The 22,083-nt window shown below is 40.2% G+C and overlaps 3 protein-coding genes and 1 long non-coding RNA gene across 5 annotated transcripts; 3 read left to right on the top strand and 1 right to left on the bottom strand.

Annotated features, from left to right (window-relative positions):
- Positions 1-3,300: 3,300 nt before the first annotated feature.
- Positions 3,301-10,020, top strand: LOC103984626 (rab GTPase-activating protein 22). 2 transcript variants are annotated; one of them, XM_065182504.1, is made up of 5 exons: positions 3,301-3,498; positions 5,346-5,481; positions 5,587-5,636; positions 7,956-8,009; positions 8,503-10,020. In XM_065182504.1, the coding sequence occupies exons 1-5, from the start codon at positions 3,446-3,448 to the stop codon at positions 9,746-9,748; spliced, it is 1,539 nt and encodes a 512-aa protein (XP_065038576.1). In that variant the 5' UTR covers positions 3,301-3,445; the 3' UTR covers positions 9,749-10,020. The 2 variants fall into 2 exon arrangements, with proteins under 2 accessions (XP_065038576.1, XP_009400436.2); XM_009402161.3 differs by having other exon boundaries at positions 3,355-3,719.
- A 2,481-nt stretch (positions 10,021-12,501) lies between these two features.
- On the top strand, positions 12,502-13,459 carry LOC135674944 (protein S40-7-like). Its single transcript, XM_065185208.1, has one exon. It carries the CDS (start codon positions 12,589-12,591, stop codon positions 13,312-13,314), a length of 726 nt encoding a protein of 241 aa, XP_065041280.1. The 5' UTR covers positions 12,502-12,588; the 3' UTR covers positions 13,315-13,459.
- A 2,265-nt stretch (positions 13,460-15,724) lies between these two features.
- Positions 15,725-16,937, bottom strand: LOC135674942 (F-box/LRR-repeat protein At3g48880-like). The gene is made up of 2 exons (XM_065185207.1): positions 16,468-16,937; positions 15,725-16,389 (listed from the first exon to the last, which is right to left on the bottom strand). Exons 1-2 carry the CDS (start codon positions 16,812-16,814, stop codon positions 15,891-15,893), a joined length of 846 nt encoding a protein of 281 aa, XP_065041279.1. The 5' UTR covers positions 16,815-16,937; the 3' UTR covers positions 15,725-15,890.
- A 355-nt stretch (positions 16,938-17,292) lies between these two features.
- LOC135673491 (uncharacterized) lies at positions 17,293-19,992 on the top strand. Its single transcript, XR_010513381.1, has 2 exons — positions 17,293-18,410; positions 19,744-19,992. It is a non-coding gene; the product is annotated as an uncharacterized LOC135673491 (long non-coding RNA).
- The last annotated feature ends 2,091 nt before the right edge of the window (positions 19,993-22,083 follow it).

Here is a 22,083-nt window from a genome sequence, read left to right as displayed (position 1 = left end):
ATGGTTATATAATCGTGCAGGTTATGCCACAGGCTTAGTGGTGGCCACAGCACCGCTGACTGTTTGAAGTGATGAAGGGTGAGAATGAGATGGATTGCCTCTTCCTCAGCGGGCGGCATCTTCCCGGGATATGCGGCGAGCACTTCAGTGTGGCTGACAACCACCTTCCTTTCCTTTTTGCTGGCCTCAACCTTTCTGTACTTTCTCCGACACACATGCATGAATTGGATGCCTTTGCTTCTCTAATTCTGCCCTCACTCACTTCTTCTTTTACTTTAGGTAAGAGGTTGGCCATCGTCTATGGTGTCAGGGCCACCCAAGATGTTGTGGTACTTCAGCTGGAATGTGGAGTCTCTGCCTCACCAGTGGACTTGAAGTCAAGCTTTCTCTTGGAATAGGTATGTGGACACTTATTTCGTTCATTGGTTTGCCATTGGATTATTCATTGAGCACAAGTAAATCAGGTGAAATAATGTAGGAAGGGGTGAAAATTTTCTGGGTTAATTGGATTTGAAAGAGTATTACTCTTTGGATTGAAGCAAATTTGAAATGCTATCAAACTATGCATTGCTCATGGCTAATGGGGAGTAATGTGACTCCTAAAAGCAAAGCAACACCAGAGCCAATCCATGGCCTGCTAATATTAGTACTTTCTTGATCAGAATATACAGAAATCAGCCTTGGAGCCTCATGCTTTAACTAGATATTTATAATTATATTACAGTAAACAATCCTCTTTTCTTCTGTAGAAAGCATGTGTTATGTATAATGATAAATGAAGTCATTTTTGTTCGTCGAGGTAGCTGAACATATAGGAGTAGAAGTTCTATAATCGATGTAATGGCCCCTAATTTTGACTTTTAATTTGTTAGCCTCTGATGTGATTGACCGTCAATATGTCGACACTCGATGTGATTGATCTTCGATTTGCTTGACCTCCAATATTATGATCTTCACTAGATGAACCTCACATGTGGTCAACCTTTCATATGATGATATCAACTTGCAGGATAATACTCGATGAGATGATAAAGTTGGCTCAAGCAGGAGAACTCCAGCAATCGATTCAGGTCCGACTGATGAAAAAATGTCAAGAGAGAAGAGGTTTAATTCAAGACTTCTCATTGTCAATGGGTTGTCACTCTTGCCACATGCTGTCTTAATTGAAAAGTCATAGGGGAACCTTTTTTATCCCATCACACTGATCCGTCACTCTCCAAAGACAGTCTAAGATTTGGACAAAGAGTGTGTTAGATCATAAATGAATGTTTGTGGCATCTCAGTTTGTGGATGCATAGTGGTTCCTTCCCTCTCAAGCTGCTATCATGTTGACCTTTAAGATGTATGTCGACGACATACATCAAAAGGTTTATTTATCGGTTTTTGACATTTTTAATATCCATGAGATTCTTACCGATCAAAAGATTAACATCTTAGTATCAGAAATAATTTTCTCTTGGCATATTTTGCATGAAGTTAGGAGAAATATCTACCACATATTTAACACTGAAGATGGTTAATCCCCGAAAAGTACTCGGGTGCTCTTATAGCTCATAGAAAAATTTAGACTTTTGCAATGAATAGTTTTATTCAGCTTATTTTGAGTAAATTTTATCATGGATAGGATTCACTCTTTTCTCAAACTAATTGATCGGTCCTAATGCCACTCCTTTACATTCTCTCAACATCATCTTAATCATCAAATCTGTCAAGAGATTCCTTTGGAATTCTAAAACCCAAGCTTTGGAAATGCATCTTTTAGCCTAAAATACTGTCACCTTGGCCAAATGTGAAGGAGAAGTAGGTGTTTAAGGGACCTTCACATTATGAAGTTCTCCCTTAAGATCAAAATAATCTCTTATTACTTATCCAACTCATCTAACCAAAACTTTTGGGTTGACAGTGTTGAAGCCTATTATGACCCACTAAACCCTCAGCAAATATAGTACTCCTCTAATTACAACCAGAGTTGGCACTTTTTTTCAGGCCCTTGAACACCTCACATATGATTCTATGAGATTTATTGGTAATGATGCCACTATTACTGTCATTTTTGATAATTGGGTTCTTGATATGTTACTGCCTTAGCCTGCTTATTGTAACATCAATATTAATGAAATCTCCCCCTCTTTGCTTGTTTCTAGTTTTCTTTCTTGTAAGCAATGCAAGTATGATAAAATTTATCTCATGTTTTATCTAGTTTTAGCCCACCAAATTAATGGAATGGACATTGCCATGGAACCAAATATGATTTTTGGCTTTAGAAGCCTGGACATAGGTGGTGTATTATCTCTGCTTACCATTTTGACACTGCTGTCTTCCCATCACTAGTAGATTAACTAAAATGAGCATTTATGCTATTTCTTTATGTCTTTAAGTGTGGCTCAGAACATGAGTCTGTCTCCCTGTGTTTTTTGTTTTTTCCCTAGTCATTTTTCTTTCACCCTTTGGAATCTCTTTCAACTCAAGTTGATGTTTCTGTTTCTCTTTTTGAGTGTTGGGATGAGGGAGTTTGGATGGAAGGAGCAAAGCTGGACCCCAAGGGCTGGCATTGCCATTGGACTTTGGTGGTGATGGTTATGTCCTTCATGATAGTTCATTCTGGTGATCCTTCTTTTGTTGGTTGCATATTTGTAGAAGGGAAAGGCACCTTATTCTGTGAAGTCCTCTTTGTTGAAGATGACCTACTTGCTTGCAGCTAAACTGGAAGGAGGATCCAACTTCATCCAGCCATTTGGAAATATATTCTCTTTGGAAATATATTTTTTTGTGTCCTTAAAGAAATGGTTTCTTTAGCGATTCCAAAATGGATGTATAATAATAATTATTATTTTTTATGTCCAATTGGAGTGAACCCAACAACAAATTAATTAACATAATCGTCAATTTATCAATGACCTAATTCATTTGGGTTTGGCTAACCCTACTTAAGCCCGCGGTTGGGTTAATTTCCTCTACTAATTCCAAGAAGGTTGGTAGAAGGAGCGGAGAGAGAGAGAGCGAAGACAGAACGGTGTTTCCGCCCACTCACCTCTTTTGTAGATTGTGTTCACATGCCATCGGCACATGTTCTCATTTCCCCCTCTCTTTAACATACAAAAGTTGAAGTCTCCCCTCCTTTCTCGACTCCCTATACCCACCGAGCTTCTTTTTCCCCTCTCTCTCTCTCTCTCTCTCTCTGTCTCTCGTGGTCCAACTTCCCCTTTCCTCTCGGTCTGCACAGAGAGTGATATATACACATAAGAGAGCAGAGCAGTTGCGACTGGTGGTTCGAAGGAGGCGGCGGGGGGTCGTCGGAGAGGCAGCGGGGCGGTGGAGGGTGATCTACGTGGTTTGGAGCTTGGTGGAGCGCGGGATCGGGAGCGCGGTGGGAGCCGACGGGGCGTGGATCTGTGGCGGCGACGGTGGAGGCGGGCTGTGGCATGAGGGCGTGACGGTCGGCTTGATGGCCGTGGCGGGACTCGCCTTGGCCGCCATCCTCGTCGTCTCCTCTCATAGGTAAACAGCAAAGGGCGCTTGCTTTCTAGTTCCTTACCCCAGTAATTGAGAAATAGGAGGGTAGAAATCGAGTGTTTCGAAGAGTGAGAGAGAAGCTTCTAGATGAGTGTCCTCCGACGATCCCATACTTCTTCGTCTTCACCATCGTCGTCGTCGCCTAAGTCGTCATGGATCCATTTGAGATCGCTTCTCATTGTTGCCTCCTCACCTCTTCCTGATCGGTGAGTCACCCTTATCTTTTCCCTCTTCTCATAACGTGTTTCTTGTTCCATGTCTTTGATTGTCTTCTTAATTTTCACTAGAAGATCAGCTTCCCTGTAATATCTTGTCTCTAAACGCAATTGAACAACAGAAGAACAAGAAGGACTAGGAGCTATAATTCCTTTTGGCCACTCAATTCCTTTTTATTTTAGTCTTCCATACTAATTTGCTCAGATAGTTTACTTGGTTTGCTGGCTGTAACCTAAGAATGATCTCCTGCATATGAAGCTACTATTTTGCCCTCTCTTTTATTTAGTGATAAATGCTTAATGATTAATTATCACAGTGATTTGTCCTCAGTGGTTGATGTCTTTCTCATTTTAAGAAGATTTTAGAGAAGTAATTTTGGCCTCCGTTGTTTAAATACTATGTATGTACGAGCTCTATTACCACTTATTGTTTATATGGCACTTACATTTTCACTAGTATAACTTTTTAGACTGTGTGATAAAATTGTAAGTTGTCAAGTAAATCAGACATCTTCTACTATCTATCTCAGTTCTCCTTTGGGGAGCTCCTGTGATACTTATGTCTGTTGCCATGTCCTGTTCGGATTGTAACATCCTAACCATATATAATCAAATTGGTATAACAGCAAATTTTTTCTATTTGGTGTTGTTTCTGGGACACAAAGCAACCTTTTCAAAAGCAAATATTAATGCTTGAATATATCATATATACATCAGAGAAAATTTGAATATCTTAGAAACTATTAGAGCTTTTTTAACACTGTTGTTATCACTTCATTCACTTATATAACATTCATGTCAAATTTGGCCTTGCTGCCTGTTTTTGATTGGATCATCCTTACAATATATCATCAAATTGCTATAATGGCAGCCCTTTCTTTCTGCATGTTGCCGTGGGAGTCAAATCGATCCTTTCAAGAGCAAATGCTACTGCTAAAATCTAGCATATCGACATCACAGGAAGTTTAAATACCTTAGGAGACTATTAGAGCTTTTCTAACATCATTGGTATTTACTTTATTCAGTTCCCAACATCTTATCCGGAATAGTGATTATTCTTAGTGGTACATACATCCAACTCATCATTATTTCACAACATAGCACTATGGTTCACTATTTATTTTATTTGAATCTTTAACATTCTCATTAAGGTTAATGTCTTGTCTACAATCATCTCCTAGTAGGAAGCATTAAAGTTCATTGCAAAAGAACACTGTATGTTCATCTATAAAGAACTACCTAAAGTCAAGAAAAGGAGATATTTGGCAGAATTATTTGATTGAATGTCAATTGGACATCCCTGGTACTTAATTCCTAAAGCAGTTGAATTATTAAATGATGGAATTCAAAGAATAGCTAGCAGTCAGAGAACTACTAAATTTTCTCCCATCAGTAATCTGGTATTTTCTGTGTAGGAATTGTAGATCTAATTTATGACCTATGTTCAATTCATGGCTTTGACTTCTTAACCTTGTACAGTTGTACTTGGCTGTCTTTGAAAATCACCTAGGAGGAGTGGTAGTATAATGACCATCTTACTTATTTAATTTGTTTAATTTGTTCACCACCCTTCTTCATTCTTCATTGGTTCTTATAAGTAATATTGCAATTTTTCAGAGGCAGCCTTAGATCACCATGGTCTCGAAGGAAAAGAAAGCATGCACTTACTAGGCAGCAGTGGAACAATTTGTTCATGCCAGATGGAAAGCTTCGAGATGGAGGGGTGAAGTTTCTAAAGAAAGTTCGCCGTGCTGTAAGCATCCAGCAAACATTGTCTCTTTCTGATCAATTTATATTTTAGCTGTCTGGCCCATTTTGACCAAGGTCCACTGATTCAGTTATATGACCTATGGTTCAGGGAATTGATCCTAGCATCAGGGCTGATGTCTGGCCTTTCCTTCTTGGAGTGTGAGATTCTAAACCATCTTTTTAAATGTTATTATTCATTGTTTCTGAAATTGTTGTTGTAAGATAGGGTTCAATTTGTATCTATTCTGGTACTACTTAATTTTTATCATTGTTTTTCTGTGATTAAATTTTTATTAATTCTTCCAGACACTTTACTCTATATTAAATTTTAGTCACTTGTTTAACTGATGATTGTAGTTCATATCTGAAGTTTATTTCTCGACAAAATGTACATTGTAGCTACGAATGTGCATGCCCACACCTAATGAACCTTTAGTATGCGTTGTTTTTTATTTATTACCATACCTTGTCATGTGGCTAACTTTATAATGTTTGTATGTGTGGTTGGCTTAACTGAGATCCAACTAATTCTTTGTAAAATTTCCTGTAAAATGCTGCACTTTTAAATTTGTTTATTCTTGTGTAAAAGGACTGTCCAAAGCATGAGGGCTTATGCCAATATAATGTTTGTGGAGCACCTGTTTATGTACATGTAACCTTTACAAGGAGGCTTTTTCCATGAATTGAACCCTTGATGCTATGGTTCTTAATTTCATAATAAGGATGATCTAGTGCATGATATCTTCACTAATTTTTGGGAGGGTTGAACTATGTAATACTGTTGCAAACAAAGTGATTGATTTTCTGGCTCAAACCCTTGACCCTTTTGTTGCAAAGGAGCAACCTTATTGCAGTGTCAAAGTTTTGCCCTCCGGCTATGTTGGAAATAAATGATTAAATAGAAAAACATAAGATTTTAGTTCTTCTAAGCTTTGTTGTAATTTTTTCTTTTTTGGAACTTAACATTCCATTGCATCAATGAATGCAGATACCCAGTGGTTATGTTGCCTCTCTCTCTCTCTCTCTCTCTCTCTCTCTCTCTCTCTCTCTCCCTCTTCTCTCTGAAATAAGAAGAAATAATATGAATAAGAAAATTGTAATTCTATTTTCTATGACAATCTCTAGGTATGAAGCATGAATTTGTGTTGTTTGAGTTGTATGAAAATATATGATGGAGGATTTCCTATCATGTGTGAGAAAATCACTTTTAAGTTATCCACAAAGATTAAGAACCAACAGTAGCAAAAGAATAAGCGATTCCTGATCGTGATCCAACATATATGGATAACAAATAGGTGGTCAGGTGAAATTGTTCAGGGGCATAGCCACAAGTTCTGTGCAATATCAACATATTCAATTTGATAGTTGTATAAAAATTTAGTTCCGTGATGGTCTTCAAACAAGTTTAGTTTGAGGTTTGAGACTTTGAGTTTGGGTTTACAAATATGTGTCCAATTTGTTGGGGAATTCTCATAGGTTTTTATTTCTATCTTGTTAAAGAGACTCGAGAATGCTATATTTAGAATCCTTTTTTCTGATTTAGGTTAAGAACACAAGAAAAGGAGGGTCAAGTGGTTCTAATTTCAGTCAACTATGGGAAATGGTCAGAATCCTATTTGTTATTCGTTTGTTTTAGGAAAGAAGGGCAGCCGCCTGCTACTTTCCTAGTTCTGTGTAACCTGAAGGAGGTCCTACATGACATGGAACATGTGCAATCTAATTAATCAGGGACTTCAACTATGAGAGGCATGATCATGATTATTTTGTAAAGAAAACTCAATCTTGGCTATCAGCTATCATTGCTCTGCTGTGGCCAGATCTGTGGCTGTTATTTAGGTTGAATCATCCAAATTGTTCTTATTCTGTTTGGATTTAATCTCTTATACATGGACACTTTTGGGTCACCTAATTTGCACAAGCTACACTTAGGGACGTGAACTTCATATTTTTTTCAGCACTTTGTTACCACTACAAATAGTATAGTAACTAATATTATAACATTTCCAGCATTAATATTTGAATATGGCAGATGCTTGTGGCACAGTGTATGTTCACATCCTAAATATCTGATTGTTCTACAATAGTCTTTAGCTTATCTATCTGCCCATTCTTATTTTAATGTTATTAAATAGAGGTTATCATTATTCTTGTACAATGCCAGTGGGGTAAAATTGGTCATAGCATCCTAAGAAGGTAATACAGTCCTTGTGCTAAAATTTTGTTGGCATCTTATTGAGCACTAATACATTAATATCTGAGAAGCTGCATACTCTGGTGTCATTCTTATATAATAAGCAGAAATAAGTATAGAAAATGGAAGTTGCCGTACTGGTTTCTTGGTTTTTGATGTGGCTTTTTGTGTACTTGAGGCATTTTACAAACCATAAATTACTGTCTGTTTGGGCACTAGAACTGATTTGATCTTCTGTGGAGATGTTAGAATCATTTTATTAATTTTGACCTTATTCTGTTGTGCAGCTACGACCTGAAGAGTTCAAAGGCTGAAAGAAATGCCATTCGAGTGCAAAAGAGGTACTTGGGCATAAGGAATTAAATTTCCCTTGTGTTAGTTATCATGGATTGGTCTTTACTGGGCTAACCAAGAATCAGTACTGGACCATATAGATTGGTACTGATTGTTAAGTTTTTGTGTTTTTGTTTTTTTATGTTTTGTTCTTCTCCAGTTATATTGGGTGGAATAGGCTGGTATACCTTTTGGTATCCTGGTACTATATCCATCCATAGTTACCATATCCAATATTGGATCGAGATTTTATTTTTTTGCTTGGGCTTATTTCCTAAGCTAACTTGGTCCTTATTTTCCTTCTCTTGTTTTAATTTGCCCGTAACAAGCTGTTCTTAATTAATTTGGTGCAAAGGTTCCTTTCTTGATCTGTCAGTTTATCTTTCCTCATCAATGTTTGTCCTGGATACAGATATAGAATGGTTAATGGTACTAAGCAAATTTACCCTAACCTGCTGGATTGAAGGCAACTTACATATTATATTTTCCATTTTTTTACAGAAAAGAATATGAGAAACTAAGGAGACGATGTTGGCGATTGTTAAATCACGGCAATGATGATGAAATCGAGTTAAATGAAATAATTGAAACAAGTTATTCAGACAGTCCCAGTTTTATACAGAGATGTGATTCCACTTGCTCTGAAGAGGTTTTTAGTGCCAGGGAATCATTCTCCGATGAACAAAGAAGCCCATGTAATGGCACCATGGAGCAGGTGCATGAGGAAACACCTGCCTCCAGCTTAGTTATAATGGAAGGAGATGACAAAAGTGGAATCACTCATGTAGATGCATCTGCAGATGATACAGATTCTTCTGACAGTGAGTCCACTGATGAAGAACCTGCAAGCATTTTGATGCTCTCCTCAACAGGGTGCAGTGAAGCTGATCCTAAGCTTTCCAAGATTGATTCAGTCATGGGTGAAACTAATAGATCGGATCCAAAAGCTGAGGATTTTGCAACATGGCAACGTATCATGCGATTAGATGCTGTCCGAGCTAATGCTGAGTGGGTATACTATTCTTCAGTTCAAGCTGGAGTCTCTGAGGACGAGGCTTTTAAGTTTGCTAATGCTGTTGGTCTCAAAGATTTTGACCACTTGGAGCCATGCCAAGTGTACCATGCTTCACGGTTGGTTGCTGTACTCGAGGCGTATGCACTCTATGACCCTGAAATTGGCTACTGCCAAGGAATGAGCGACCTTCTCTCTCCCATACTTGCCGTCATGGAGGACGATCATGAGGCCTTTTGGTGCTTTGTAGGATTTATGAAGAAAGCTAGACACAATTTCAGGCTTGATGAGGTGGGCATAAAGAGACAACTGAACATTGTCTCCAAGATCATCAAGTCCAAGGATTCTCACCTGTACAGGCACTTGGAGAAGCTTCAAGCTGAGGACTGCTTCTTCATGTACCGAATGGTTGTGGTCATGTTCCGAAGAGAGCTAACCTTTGAGCAGACTTTGTGCTTGTGGGAGGTGATGTGGGCAGATCAGGCGGCAATTCGAGCACGGATTGGAAATTCAGTATGGGCGAGGATAAGGCTACGTGCCCCTCCCACCGATGACTTGCTACTCTATGCCATCGCAGCCTCGGTGCTGCAGAGGAGGAAGTTGATCATAGAGAAGTATAGCAGTATGGATGAAATCTTAAGGGAATGCAATAGTATGGCAGGGCAGTTGGATGTGTGGAAGCTCTTGGATGATGCCCATCACTTGGTGGTGACCCTTCATGACAAAATTGAATGACCTCTGCCCCTCTTCCTTCTCTCTTACCCTTTGTACCATCTTTGTAGTTTTAGTTGTTTGCAATTCTCCAACTGAATTCGATTCCTCTACAATGCTTCTGCTTCTGAGAAGCATAAATAGTCGCTTCAGTTAGGCACACACACACCGATGCCATCACTAGCCAATATGGCTGCATTGCCACAGTGGAGTCACTCGAGTGGATTAGATGTACAAATGAAACATATCCCAATTCATACCATTATAGTTACGATGATTTTTTTTTTCTTTTTAAACCTCTTAAAGTTTGCATGTTTGATGACCAGAGAGCCTAATCTCTTTTCATTGTATGGTTTGGGTGGAAGCTTGTCTAACATGCATGAGAGAGCATAGCATAGCTTTACCATATGTCAGTGTTTGGGGAACGCAGACTATTGATTTGATGTGTCAGGTAGTGGGCATCTTCATATGAAAAGATGTGAGAAACAAAAGTTTCAAGGTCTTATCTAATTGCATCAGATGGTGATTTCAGACGTTGTCTGTCTTCATGTGAGCCACCCTTGCCAGTGGATGATGGTGAGTTTGCCACAGGATCAGCATCTTCTTCGTTACAAGACTCTGGTTTAGGTTTAGTTTGTGAGAACAATTGTCAAAGAATATTCTAAAAATAATAAAATATAAGAAAGAAAAAAATACGGTTATATGTCTTTTGGTAAAACCTTAATCGAGATTTTTTTTTTTATTTTAAGATTTGATCAGTATTATCCCTCCTACAATTGTGATCATAAAAAAGAACACAGGAATTTTAACAAAATATTGGAGTTGATGACGAAAATATCACATGTTAGCTCCACTGGATCGATATAAGAAATCCACTTGCTCAACACATCAGTTCTACTCGGTCTAAGCTCGAAATCTATAAAGGTGATAGTGTGGCATCGGTACATGGGTCAAATATAACTTCCAGCACATAAAGTTAACGAAGGAGCTGTCTCAATGAACCATTGCACGGTAGCTCCAGATTCAACACACGATTTTACGACTTCATGAGCGAATAATAAATATAATTATTTTTGACATTAACCACAACTTCAATATAATAGTCATACACTGTTGATACAAAACATTTCGGCACCATCCTCGGAGGAATCCGATGCATGTCTCTTTGAGAGAGGGAAATAATTGATATGACACATTTCAATACTATTCATGTGACCGTAGATGACTATCACGATAGGGACAACAAAGGACCTCCGGTGGCATAACACCTCGGAGCCAAACGTGGTGGTCACGCGCCCCTGTTTGACATCGTACAAGTCGATACCGTGGAGCCATTTCGAAAAGCTCGGAATCGTGTCGCACGACACGGGTTCATATAGGTCGATCGACACTCGTCCATAGGGTATGAGCCATCTTCTCGAGGAGCTGATAGGCATAAAGGACCATATACGATCGACCCTCCTTCACAGGTATAAAAGCCAACCTCTTAACCAACGTCGAGAGACTTCAAGCATTCGACTCACCCTTATTCTACTCAATGCTAATTTAACCTTCGGATGGATTAAGTCGAAAAATCTTCCTCCCAACATTTGTGTAAGAGCTAGTAATGAAGAAGCAGGCAATACGGCCTGAACTCAACCCAACCTAACGCTCACTTCCACCACCCTAATATCCACATGGGCAATCTTACGCATTCGAGATTGGATCAAACTATGCTGACACTTTGACCACGGCTTAAAGATTCACTAATAACTACATTGTAAAAGGACTCGAGGATTCACTTTATCACATGACAAATTAAAATATTATATTAGAACTATTAATTATGTTCGATTATTTTGATCTAATATTCATATTAAAAATTATAATAATCCCTTCAAAATCCTTTGTTCTATTTCATTCATTCATAAGAGTGACGAAGACAAGATTCAGATACACAATAAAGATTTTTACTAGATAAGTTAAGATTTCAAATCTCCCTAAACATGATATATTGGCATTACTGAACCTATGTAGAGACGCTGCATCGAATTGTTAGGATTAAAAGATTAGTAGGATGGATGTACGAAGGAATGCAAGCTAATAAAGGATACATTGCATAGGATTAAACGGAATATTCTGAATTCCTTCCGTCATTAATCCCACTTTAATCTCAACCATCTGTTTGCTTAAAATAGTACAAAAGAATCTTTACGCATGTGTGTTTTTACTCAGTATTTATGATTTGCAGAGCTTATGCATGATATCATGAATGGGAAAGTTCCAATAAAGGTCCCTGCACAATGACTCTTCACGTAGGAAGCTTATTTATTTTGTCTTATTATTTGTAAAGATCACTCTCTATTTATTGTTTGGTAAAATATTATTTTATTATTTATTTCTATTAAAATTATTATAATTAAATTTAAAAAAAAATTAAGGAAGGAATGTAAATTGGTTCATAAGAAATTATTCGTTTTAGACGATATTTTATTTTTTCAGAGTATATGAATTTAAAAAAAATATTAAAAATAATGATGACACGACGGATTTATGTGTTTATGTTCTCCTACTCCTCAATAAATATATAATTAAATAATTTTTAGTATTATATATTATATATTGAATAGTAAAAGTTGGCAGTCATCTCATCAGCGCCAATCATCGTATCCAACTAGCAATTATTTTGATAAAAAATAATTAGTATATTATTGATTAGACTAAAGAATATGAAGATGTGAGCCCAAAGAAATGGTGTTTGGCTTACGGGGAGAGAGAGCAAATCGCAGGAACACCCACCCGATTACGCTGACGTGTCGCGTGCGCTGCTCTTCCGGTACTATTTAACTTTACGATGAATCTACACCCCCACGATATAACCAGAGATGCCCAGTGGGGAAGAAGAGCGAGGCCGCCGGACGATGGGAGAGGAAGCCTTGACATCGGTGGCGCCGCCGTCATCCTCCTCATCCCCCCTCCGCCTCCTCGGCATCCTCAAGCAGCCCGACTCCGAAACGGTACTCCACCTCGAGCTCGACGAGAGCGACGTGGTCTGGTCCACCGCCTACGATGAGCGTGATTCCTTCGACGGCTTATCCTCCATCTCGTCGAATCTCGTCCGAAGCCCTCTCCCGGATTCTTCCTGCTCGCCTTCCAGCCGACTCCATCCCTTCGGTCCGGAAAGGAACGGCCTTTCAGCCGCGCTGGCGCAGGACGGGCTCCCTCTGGTGCTTCAGCGGCGCCTGACGTCGAGGTCCACGCGGACGGTAGCGGTAGCGGTGCCGGCGGGGAAGGCGCAGGATTCTTCGGTGGTTGGGATGGTGGGCCGCCATCAATCGGCGCCGGTGAACATCCCGGCGTGGCCGAGTTGGAGGAAGGGGCGGAAAGCTGATGTCTTGGATGGATGGGAGGAAGAGGATGGCTGGGCGGACGAGAAGGCCGACAAGGAGGAGCCAGAGGAGGAGGGGATGCTGCCGCCGCACGTTATCGTGGCGAGATCGAACGAGATCACGTTCTCGGTGTTCGAGGGCGTGGGAAGGACCCTCAAGGGAAGGGATCTCCGACGAGTGAGGAACGCCGTGCTGCAGAAGACCGGCTTCCTCGACGCGTAGGAGGCCAAAAGCCATCGCCTTTCCTCCCCTGTTTCATCGTCTTTTATTTGGTTATGCGTGGACGTTCTTCCAGTAAACATAACGCTCGAGCATCTGTATGACTGTTCTAACCTTAAGTGCAACAATGGTTTATGGATCCCAAGAATGTTCAAGGTGTCAACTTTGTTGATGTGGATCATAAATTCTATTAGAAAATAGAAGATCTTTACGCTGTTGAACAATCGAAGGCTTCTCGGCATTATCCCTTGCCGCTTTGCCGGACGAAGCTCTCTGCTCCTCTGCAATCTGAGTTCTTTGCAGAAGCACCGAAAGGCATCGCCTTCCATCTCCTCTGTTCCAATTCTTTCCTCATGAGCATTTGAAGAGTGTCCCTTTTCGTGGACTACATCAGTGTTGACACTGTTTCTAGGCTAAATTCTGACTTCATTAATGGAATTACTACTGAGTTCTGCAAGGTCTTCACCTGCTGTTCTGTTCTCTTGACTTCGATTTCTAAGGAGTAAGAAGCATCACTGCTGCCTAAAGATGAAGGATGTAGAATTGGCACTACTTGGAGACTGATGTTGATGCATTGCTGGAATCTGATGTCTTCTGAGGTCGTGAACTTTTCTGCTGCCATATTTCTGTGGTCAGTATGTGATATACTTGGTTTCTCATGTTGACAGACAAACAAAGATGCATGTTATCCAAATCCATCAGTATTTCAAGATCAGAAAGAAACATATAATGCTTCAAGTTGTCCCTAATGGTCCTCTTTCGAGAAGCACAAAGATTGGATGTCCATCACCTGTAATTTGGATGCCACATTTTGGGAACTTCGGACATCCTTCACACTATATCATTTACAGACACATACCTTCTACAGGCCTTCGTTCATCCTATGTTGACCACAAATTGTTGATTGTATGTTGTGTGTTGACTTTTTTTTTTTTCTCTCTCTCTCTCTCTCTTAAAGAAGATCAGCTGATAGTTGATAAATTGCCAATTTTGTGTGATGTTTTCTCACAAACAAACAAGTAAATGTGATGACTGGAATAGCCATTTGACAGCAGGACCAGTACTACCCTGATTCTTGTGGAGGACTAAAAGGAGAGATTAATGGTCATAAATGGCTATGTCATAATGTATAATGCTGTGAACAAATATATGTTTTCCGGTAAGCAAGATAAGCTAATTCTTATGAATCATCCAAAACCAACGTAAAATTTGAGTAGGATTATTAGATTTAGAACTTGCCTTCTCTAATTATCTATTCTCATAGTGAATATGCTAAGAATCAATCATCATCAAACATGTAACCACCACATGAATGAAAGAAAAGAATCCAGATTATCCTTCACCCATTTGCTCATATGGACAAAAGTTGAAGGTAAATAATTTGGGATTGCTCCCCCTATCGCCCAGACAAAATGCTAAGAGGGGGATGTTGGGACGGTTACAAATTATCCTCTCCAAAGTTAGATATAAAAGCTAATTCTCGGTGTTACACCGAGAGATCTCTTTCTTTCTAAAAGAAATCCATACCTATTAAGAATCTCGAGGTAAATTGAGTATAGAAGGGATTAGGTCGGAAAACCTCTATTGACATATGTCTTAATGTAAGCAAAACCTCGAAGCCACTTTAGACACCCCTACTTCTTCATGTTTGAAATAATTTTCTCTAATATTTTGACATTAGAAGAAGGATATGATGTCGTAGCAACGTCCATCCGTTAATCTTCAAAAAATATACAATGCAGTAAACAAATATATATTTACCAGTAAGCAAGATTAATTGATCAAGCTAATTTTTATGAATCATCCAAAATCAACAATGTAAAATTAGGGTAGGATTAATAGGTTTAGAACCTGTCTTCTCTAACTATCATAAAATTACTAAATCATTTGAAGGATTTAAATGTATAAAAATATATTAGTGAAAGGGAATACAATTTAGCAATGATCAATGTAAAGAGGCTTGTCTTTGTTGCCTTTTTTTTTTTAGTTGTATAAAACTGAAAACATGGAAAATGTTTGGCCATATTAAACTCATATAAAAACAAATAAAAAATGGATTTTTTAAAGGTAAATTAAGTATTAGAAATTCCATAATTTACAGAACATTTACCTACAGCAAAACCTCACTCTACAGCTAATCTAAGTCTCCACTCGGTCAAATCCATTAGATTTAATTGGTCATGCGAGCATGAAAGCCTTAGAACTTTAGATTAATGGGTTAGATCTAATCATGGATTTAATCTAATCCATTATATTTAATTTGGAACCTTTCTTCTTTGCTCCCAAATTACGTGGTCAAACTAACGCAAAATTACACATAAATCCCTCTCATGCTTTTAATACCTAATGTTAACTACTACCTGTAGTAGTTGACTTTCGTTTTCTGGATGGATGTTAAGGCAAAAACGCAGCATTGACAAGAGTTCAGACTCATCTCTATCACACAAAAAAACCAAATAACAATCGCAATAAACATGCAAATCGAGGAACAAGAAACGAGAACTTGGAGCAGAAGCAAGACGAGAGCTCAAGAAATCTGCCATCGGTCTTCCTTTGGCAGACGTTTCTGATGGCCTTTTTCATATGTGACAGGAGCAGTGAGGCAGAAGGAAGTAATCATGGTAATCGGGCTCATCGGTCTCATAACCACTGTCATCAAGAAGCTTTGAACCCTCGTGCTCAAAGGCTTTGATGCCCGATCCCGTTCTCAGCACCTCCTCGTCGGCCTCGAAACCGAGGCAGTTTCTGACGCTCAACCTCTCCAGCTTCCTGCACCCGTTCATGATGACCATCAGCTCCGCCTTGGTCAGATACGACTTGCTCAGCTCCAGATGTTTGAGCTCCGGAAGAGAGTTCACCACCGCCCATGCGTCTTCCTTCTTGATCGATCCAGATACCCTGAGCGCTGTGAAGTTGCCGCAGTTGCGGCTGATCTCGGAGACCATCGTCGAGAAAGTCGATGGCTTTGTTCCCATCTCGAGCCGTTCGAGGTCCTTCCACTTGCCCACCATCTCCGGGATGTGGGCTTCATCCGCCAACGCAAGATCAGGCAAAGAAAGAATCCTTAATCTTGGACACCTGCCAAGACACAGATTCCAAGCGTGAGAGAGAGGGAGAGACAGAGATAGGCAGCGAGGAAAACGAGAATCCACTCACTTGATCGAAGCATAAACCAGGTCTTGAAGAGATGCGCCGAACACGAGAGGAAACCTGAGCTCCACCGCGGATCCGTGGCTCCGGGCGACTGCCACCTTCATGAATCCCGAGAAGGAGAAGCTGCGCAGGGCGTGCTGCGCCATGAACCGCCTGGCGAAGCTGCTCCAGGGGAGGAAGTCGAGGTGATGAAAGTTGAGCACCATCCAGCATCCGGGATCCATGGAAGCTCGGAACCAGGACTTGCAGACGAAGGGCACCGCGACGGAGAGGTCGTCCAGGCCGAGCCGCCGGAAGACGGCAACCAAGCAGTCCACCGGCATCTCCTCCCACCTCCTCTGCTCGTCCATGTCAAGAACCGTCTACGTTTCGTCCCCTGCCACCAATCATTCAAGAGGAGGAGCTTGAACTGATTGCATGAGGGCCAGCGAAGCTTTCAATTGAATGGACTCCAATTTATTGGGTAAACCCGGTCCAATTAAGGACCGAAGAGGGACGCTCACCAAACAGTGCATGTGTGACTCCTCCCGTCTCCTCTGTTCACTCTTCTATATTCTTTTGGTTGCAGTGTAGTCCATGAATTAAACGTACTGTCAATCACGTTATTCACTACATGCTCATAAGTAAATTAATAGCTAAGCCAAATCACACACGTTAAACATATCCTTTATAGAATGAGTCCAAACTTCACATGTCATTAAAGAAAAGACAGAGTGGTCTGACCATTCGCCGGGTGGGGAGGAGGCTCGTTAGCTTAGTGGGAGAACACAAAGACGCCATTAATAATCGACAAAAGCTTTACTCAAGAAATAGTTAGTAATTGCCGGTAACGTTGTTGCTATTATCTATTTCGATACAATCATCTGCGTTCCTTTCGACAGAGGGGAAAGGTGGAGATTACGCGTGGCGGTATGCACTGTCATCATCCCGTTAAATCACGGCCGTTCATTTTGAAGCCATCACGTCATTCGTCCTCCGTACACAAGTCGTGGGGTGCTTGCTATAAATAGAGAGATGCCTCCCAAAAAACCGCTGCCCTTTTCCCTCCCTCGTTTTCTTGGACGACCAGATCAAGAAGCCCCCCAAACCGTCGTTCCTCTCCCACCCTTCTCATCGGCGGGGATCGCCCTCCGCCGTCCGCGGCGGAGGATGTGGCCTTCTTCAGCTGCAGCCAGCTGGCTGGCTCCCATGAGGGAGAGCGGCAGGACGGCGCGTTCGATTTCGTTGGGGGTACAAATCCGGTTCGCTTCGGTCCATCATCATCGGAGTGTCCGGTTTCACTCTAGTCCCGATGTCCAGGTGAGACATGCTCGTGTTCGTGCTTGGTGTTCTTGATCTGTTGTTTGTCTTCGTTTTGGGTTCTTGCTTTGGTCCTGGACCTTGATTTGACAGAAACATGGTCCGAATTCGCTTTGATCGATCATCATCGGAGTGTCCGGTTTCACTTTAGTACCGATGTCCAGTGAGACTTGCTCTTGCTTGGTGTTCTTGATATGTTGCCTGTCTTGGTTTTCGGTCCTTGTTTTGATCTTGGATCTTGAATTGGTAGAAACATGGTCGGAATTATCTTCGGTCGATCATCACCGGAGTGTCCGGTTTCGCTTTAGTCTCGACGTCCAGGTGAGACCTGCTCGTGTTCGTGCGGGTGTTCTTGATCTGTTGTTTGTCTTCGTTTTTGGTTCTTGTTTTGGTCTCGGATCTTGAATTGATAGAAACGTGGTCCGAATTCGCTTCGGTCGATCATCATCGGAGTGTCCGGTTTCACTTTAGTCCCGATGTCCAGGTGAGACCTGCTCGTGTTCGTGAGGGTGTTATTGATCTGTTGTTTGTCTTCTTTTTTGGTTCTTGTTTTGGTCTCGGATCTTGAATTGATAGAAACGTGGTCCGAATTCGCTTCGGTCGATCATCATCGGAGTGTCCGGTTTCACTCTAGTCCCGATGTCCAGGTGAGACCTGCTCGTGTTCGTGCTTGGGGTTCTTGATCTGTTGTTTCTCTTCGTTTTCGGTTCTTGGTTTGGTCTTGGATCTTGATTTGATAGAGACACGGTCCGAATTTCGGTCGATCATCGTCGGAGTGTCCGGTTTCACTTTATTCCCGATGTCCGGGTGAGACTTGCTCGTGTTCGTGCTTGGTCTTCTTGATTTTTCGGTTCTTGTTTTGGTGTTGGATCTTGATTTGATCGCCACCTCGGGCGAGCAGGTGGAAGATGATAGAAGATAAGATTTTCCTAACTATATGAGGAAATTTCTCTATTCTGTTGAGGAAAATCCTCCCTCCTAATTTGTATAAATAGGAGAGGGAACATGTTAATAGATTCAAGCTAAAGCTAAAGTTTCTCTACTTCAATAAAGCTTCATTCAATATTTGTTCTTATCTTCTATTATTTCTATCATGGTATCAGAGCCGCTTGCCTAGAGCAAGCTCTCATCTCGCTGTCAATTCATCATTGGTGTTGCCACTCTACGCCAACGTCCGTTTCCTTCCGCTACGGCATCTCTAGTGCTGCTCATTAGCACTGCCCCACCTTTCTTCCTCGTTGTAGCTATTTTCCTTCCTCTTCTGCTACAGCTTCCTCTTTTGCTACAGCTTTCTCCTCTGTTGCAGTTTCCTCCTTTGCTGTAGTAGCATCACTGCAACATTGTTGTAGATTTCTTCTCTAACGTCGCAGCCGTCGTAATCGCAACCACGACCAACGTCGTTGAGAAAAGCGAAGCTTCGCTCTTGCCTTCGGCCAGCGACCAACGTCGCTGAGAAAAGTGAAGCTTCATCCTTCGGCCAGCGACCAACGTCGTTGCATTCCTAAGAGGCTCCGTGGTCAATCCTCATCTTCCTCACCGCAGTAGTCTTCGCTGATCTGTCAACATTCGACAGACTTAAGGAGAATGAAAGGAACGCCTGTGCCATCACAGCAACAGCAATCGTAACAACAGCAGCAGCGATCTACACTTATCTTACTCATGAAGCCTCTCGCTTGTAAACAATTCTTTGCATCGATTCAAGATTGGTATCCTTGTCAGGAGCACCATCTTGCGGGGGCATGATTCCCTCCTAATTTGTATAAATAGGAGAGGGAACATGTTAATAGATTCAAGCTAAAGCTAAAGTTTCTCTACTTCAATAAAGCTTCATTCAATATTTGTTCTTATCTTCTATTATTTCTATCAGAAGACACCATCGATATCAAGGTGAAATCAGGCCTTGTCTGGTGTTTGTTGTTTTTGATCTGTTGTGGCTAGAAAGCACGGTTTAGATCCTGAACCAAGCTTCTGCTGCCGTAGGTTCCTACGCGATGGGATGTTGTATTCCCCTCCGCCGGGGCAAGAATGAGTCTTCGCTTCGGTCGATCATCTTGATTTTCTGGTTCCTCGCCGATCCTGGTCCCAAGGTGAGATATGCCTCGTCTCGTGCTTAGTATTCTGATCTGTTGTGCCACTCAGTTCTTGCTTTTGATCTTTTTTCATCTTGACCGGATGGAAAACGTGGCTAGGATGTGAATTTTTATTTGACTAAAATAAGTTTCTTCTGCATACTTCGATCTTGAAATAGTTCTTTCACTCAACAGAAAAAGTATATGTGAAAAAGATAGAAAAGAAGAACGATTTCAAACAAGTTTTTGCATGAAGTTTTGAATTAGTTTATCTTTTTGATGTAGTTTGCACTATGCTCTCCACCTAATTATTTGTGGAAGATATGTTGATATATAAACACAGGCCCAAAAGTAGGTGTATGTGACAGGGAGGGAGGACCGTGGCAGCCTATGGCCACATAATGGCTCAACTAATGCTTACTGCTTCCATCCTAATATGATCGTAGAAAGCATGAGGTTTGTGCTTAAGGGGTAATAAACTTTTGCAAGATACCTCAGTGAATCAATCACATGAGAGATAGTCAACGTATTCCTTCATCCTTCAAAATTCTTATCACTAATGTCAGTCTACTAGATGTCTTATTTTGAACCACAATCAATCATTTGACCTACTTGTACTTAATGCATAATTTAAATACAATTGACTAACTAATATATCTGGTGGATTTTTTGGGTGGTCATTAGAGTATTTTACATGAGGGTGGAAATGAATAATGTGTTCCATTTGATTAGAAACTTAGGGGTGACATTTTTTCATAAAGTTGGATGTAATGAGGAGCGCAGATGCTTTGGAGGTGAATGTTGAAGAAGATAAATGGGAATTGGAGTACATAAGAAGCATTATGAAAGGAGTTCCATGTCATAATCACCTTTAAGTGTTGTCAATCATTAGAATATGAAAGCATTTGGAGTGCCTTAAGAAAGATGAAATCCAGCCTTTGCTTTAGGTCATGTCAATTTCGTTCATAGAAACACTCTTAATTGCAATCGGTTGGACTAATGCGAAATTTTGTTCTCTAGATGGTAGATTAATTCTTACATTATTATTATACCTCTGCCCAAAATTTTTTTCTCTGAATTTGATCCATTGAAGGTCAATTTGCAAAGCACAAGTTCAAGGTCAACCTTTAAGTGTTGTTGACCATGGGGATCGTCACAAATTTTTTTTCGTTTGTGAAAGATAATTTTATGGGGATCGTCAAACTTTCGTTCTAGAAATTTGGTACATAAAATTTCCCCTTTTTTTGCCATTTTTCCCGATTTTTCATGTTTTATAAAGATAACGAGTAAGATTATCAGGTTTTAAGATTTTTTTTCAAACTTTTATATTCAACGTTTCAAAAGATTTTCGTTGTTGGTTAATGTTTTAATAATATTTTTTATTTCTGAGACTTTTTTTGCTGCCTAAGGAGACAACTCAAGTGCATCGACCACCTCAGCTCTTGAAAGAAAAGATATAAAAGATAAAATCATCAAATAAAAGGCATAAACGTTAAACATATTTTGTTTCTCAGAATTTTTTGAATTAGAAAAAATTATGTTGTAACATGACTAAGATGTAGTGAGAAGAATGATAGTAGTGATGACTGTTGGAAACCTGAATCAACATGACCAATTGGAGAACAAAAAAGGATAATCGTAGTATCCAAATGTTCTCAAAGGTGCAAAATTTAGTAATGATCACGCGAATTACCAAAGTTCACAAAAAGATTCCATGTTGTGATGTGTCTAGGACGTGATATGAGTTTAACACAACACTAAATATTTGCATTAGTGTTAAAACAAACCGCAGGGAAAAGAACTACCAAAGCCTAATTCCTTAGCCTGAAAATCCAGAAGGCATGCTGGCTTAAACGGAGGCAACTCAAAGGCATGAATGTGTTTCTCATTACAAAAAAGCTTCCTAATGGTGAACTGTAGATAATTGTTACAAACACAGATGCATTTTAATACTTAACAAAAGCAGTTGAATTGTCAGCAGCAACAATGACACACTTAACAGATGGGAGGTCAGCCAAACCACCAGGATATATGGACCATCACAGCTCTCGAAGGAACAGATAAAGAAGACAAATCATCATATACTCAAAAAGGCATAAATCTTATAATATTACAAAAAAGCATTAATTAGTTATTGTAGTTCTATTTGCGGCATATGATTATCTTAAAGAAAAGAATTATCAACACCTTTTTATGATTAATCATATATAAAATCATAACACAAAGCAAAACTGTAAAACATTTTATCAAA

Source organism: Musa acuminata, chromosome BXJ1-5, assembly GCF_036884655.1.
Source record: "Musa acuminata AAA Group cultivar baxijiao chromosome BXJ1-5, Cavendish_Baxijiao_AAA, whole genome shotgun sequence".
Lineage (NCBI taxonomy): Eukaryota > Viridiplantae > Streptophyta > Magnoliopsida > Zingiberales > Musaceae > Musa > Musa acuminata.
The sequence above is the reverse complement of the archived record's forward strand: the minus strand, read 5'-3'. Positions and strand labels throughout refer to the sequence as shown.

Excerpts from the sequence above, each read along its gene's own strand:
- LOC103984626 (XM_009402161.3), top strand. The coding sequence starts at position 3,601 with ATGAGTGTCCTCCGACGATCCCATACTTCTTCGTCTTCACCATCGTCG. Across the intron at positions 5,482-5,586 it reads TAAAGAAAGTTCGCCGTGCT|GGAATTGATCCTAGCATCAG; the intron begins GTAAGCATCCAG and ends CCTATGGTTCAG. Across the intron at positions 5,637-7,955 it reads TGGCCTTTCCTTCTTGGAGT|CTACGACCTGAAGAGTTCAA; the intron begins GTGAGATTCTAA and ends TCTGTTGTGCAG.
- LOC135674944 (XM_065185208.1), top strand. The coding sequence starts at position 12,589 with ATGCCCAGTGGGGAAGAAGAGCGAGGCCGCCGGACGATGGGAGAGGAA.
- LOC135674942 (XM_065185207.1), bottom strand. The coding sequence starts at position 16,814 with ATGGACGAGCAGAGGAGGTGGGAGGAGATGCCGGTGGACTGCTTGGTT. Across the intron at positions 16,390-16,467 it reads CTGGTTTATGCTTCGATCAA|GTGTCCAAGATTAAGGATTC; the intron begins GTGAGTGGATTC and ends GTGTCTTGGCAG.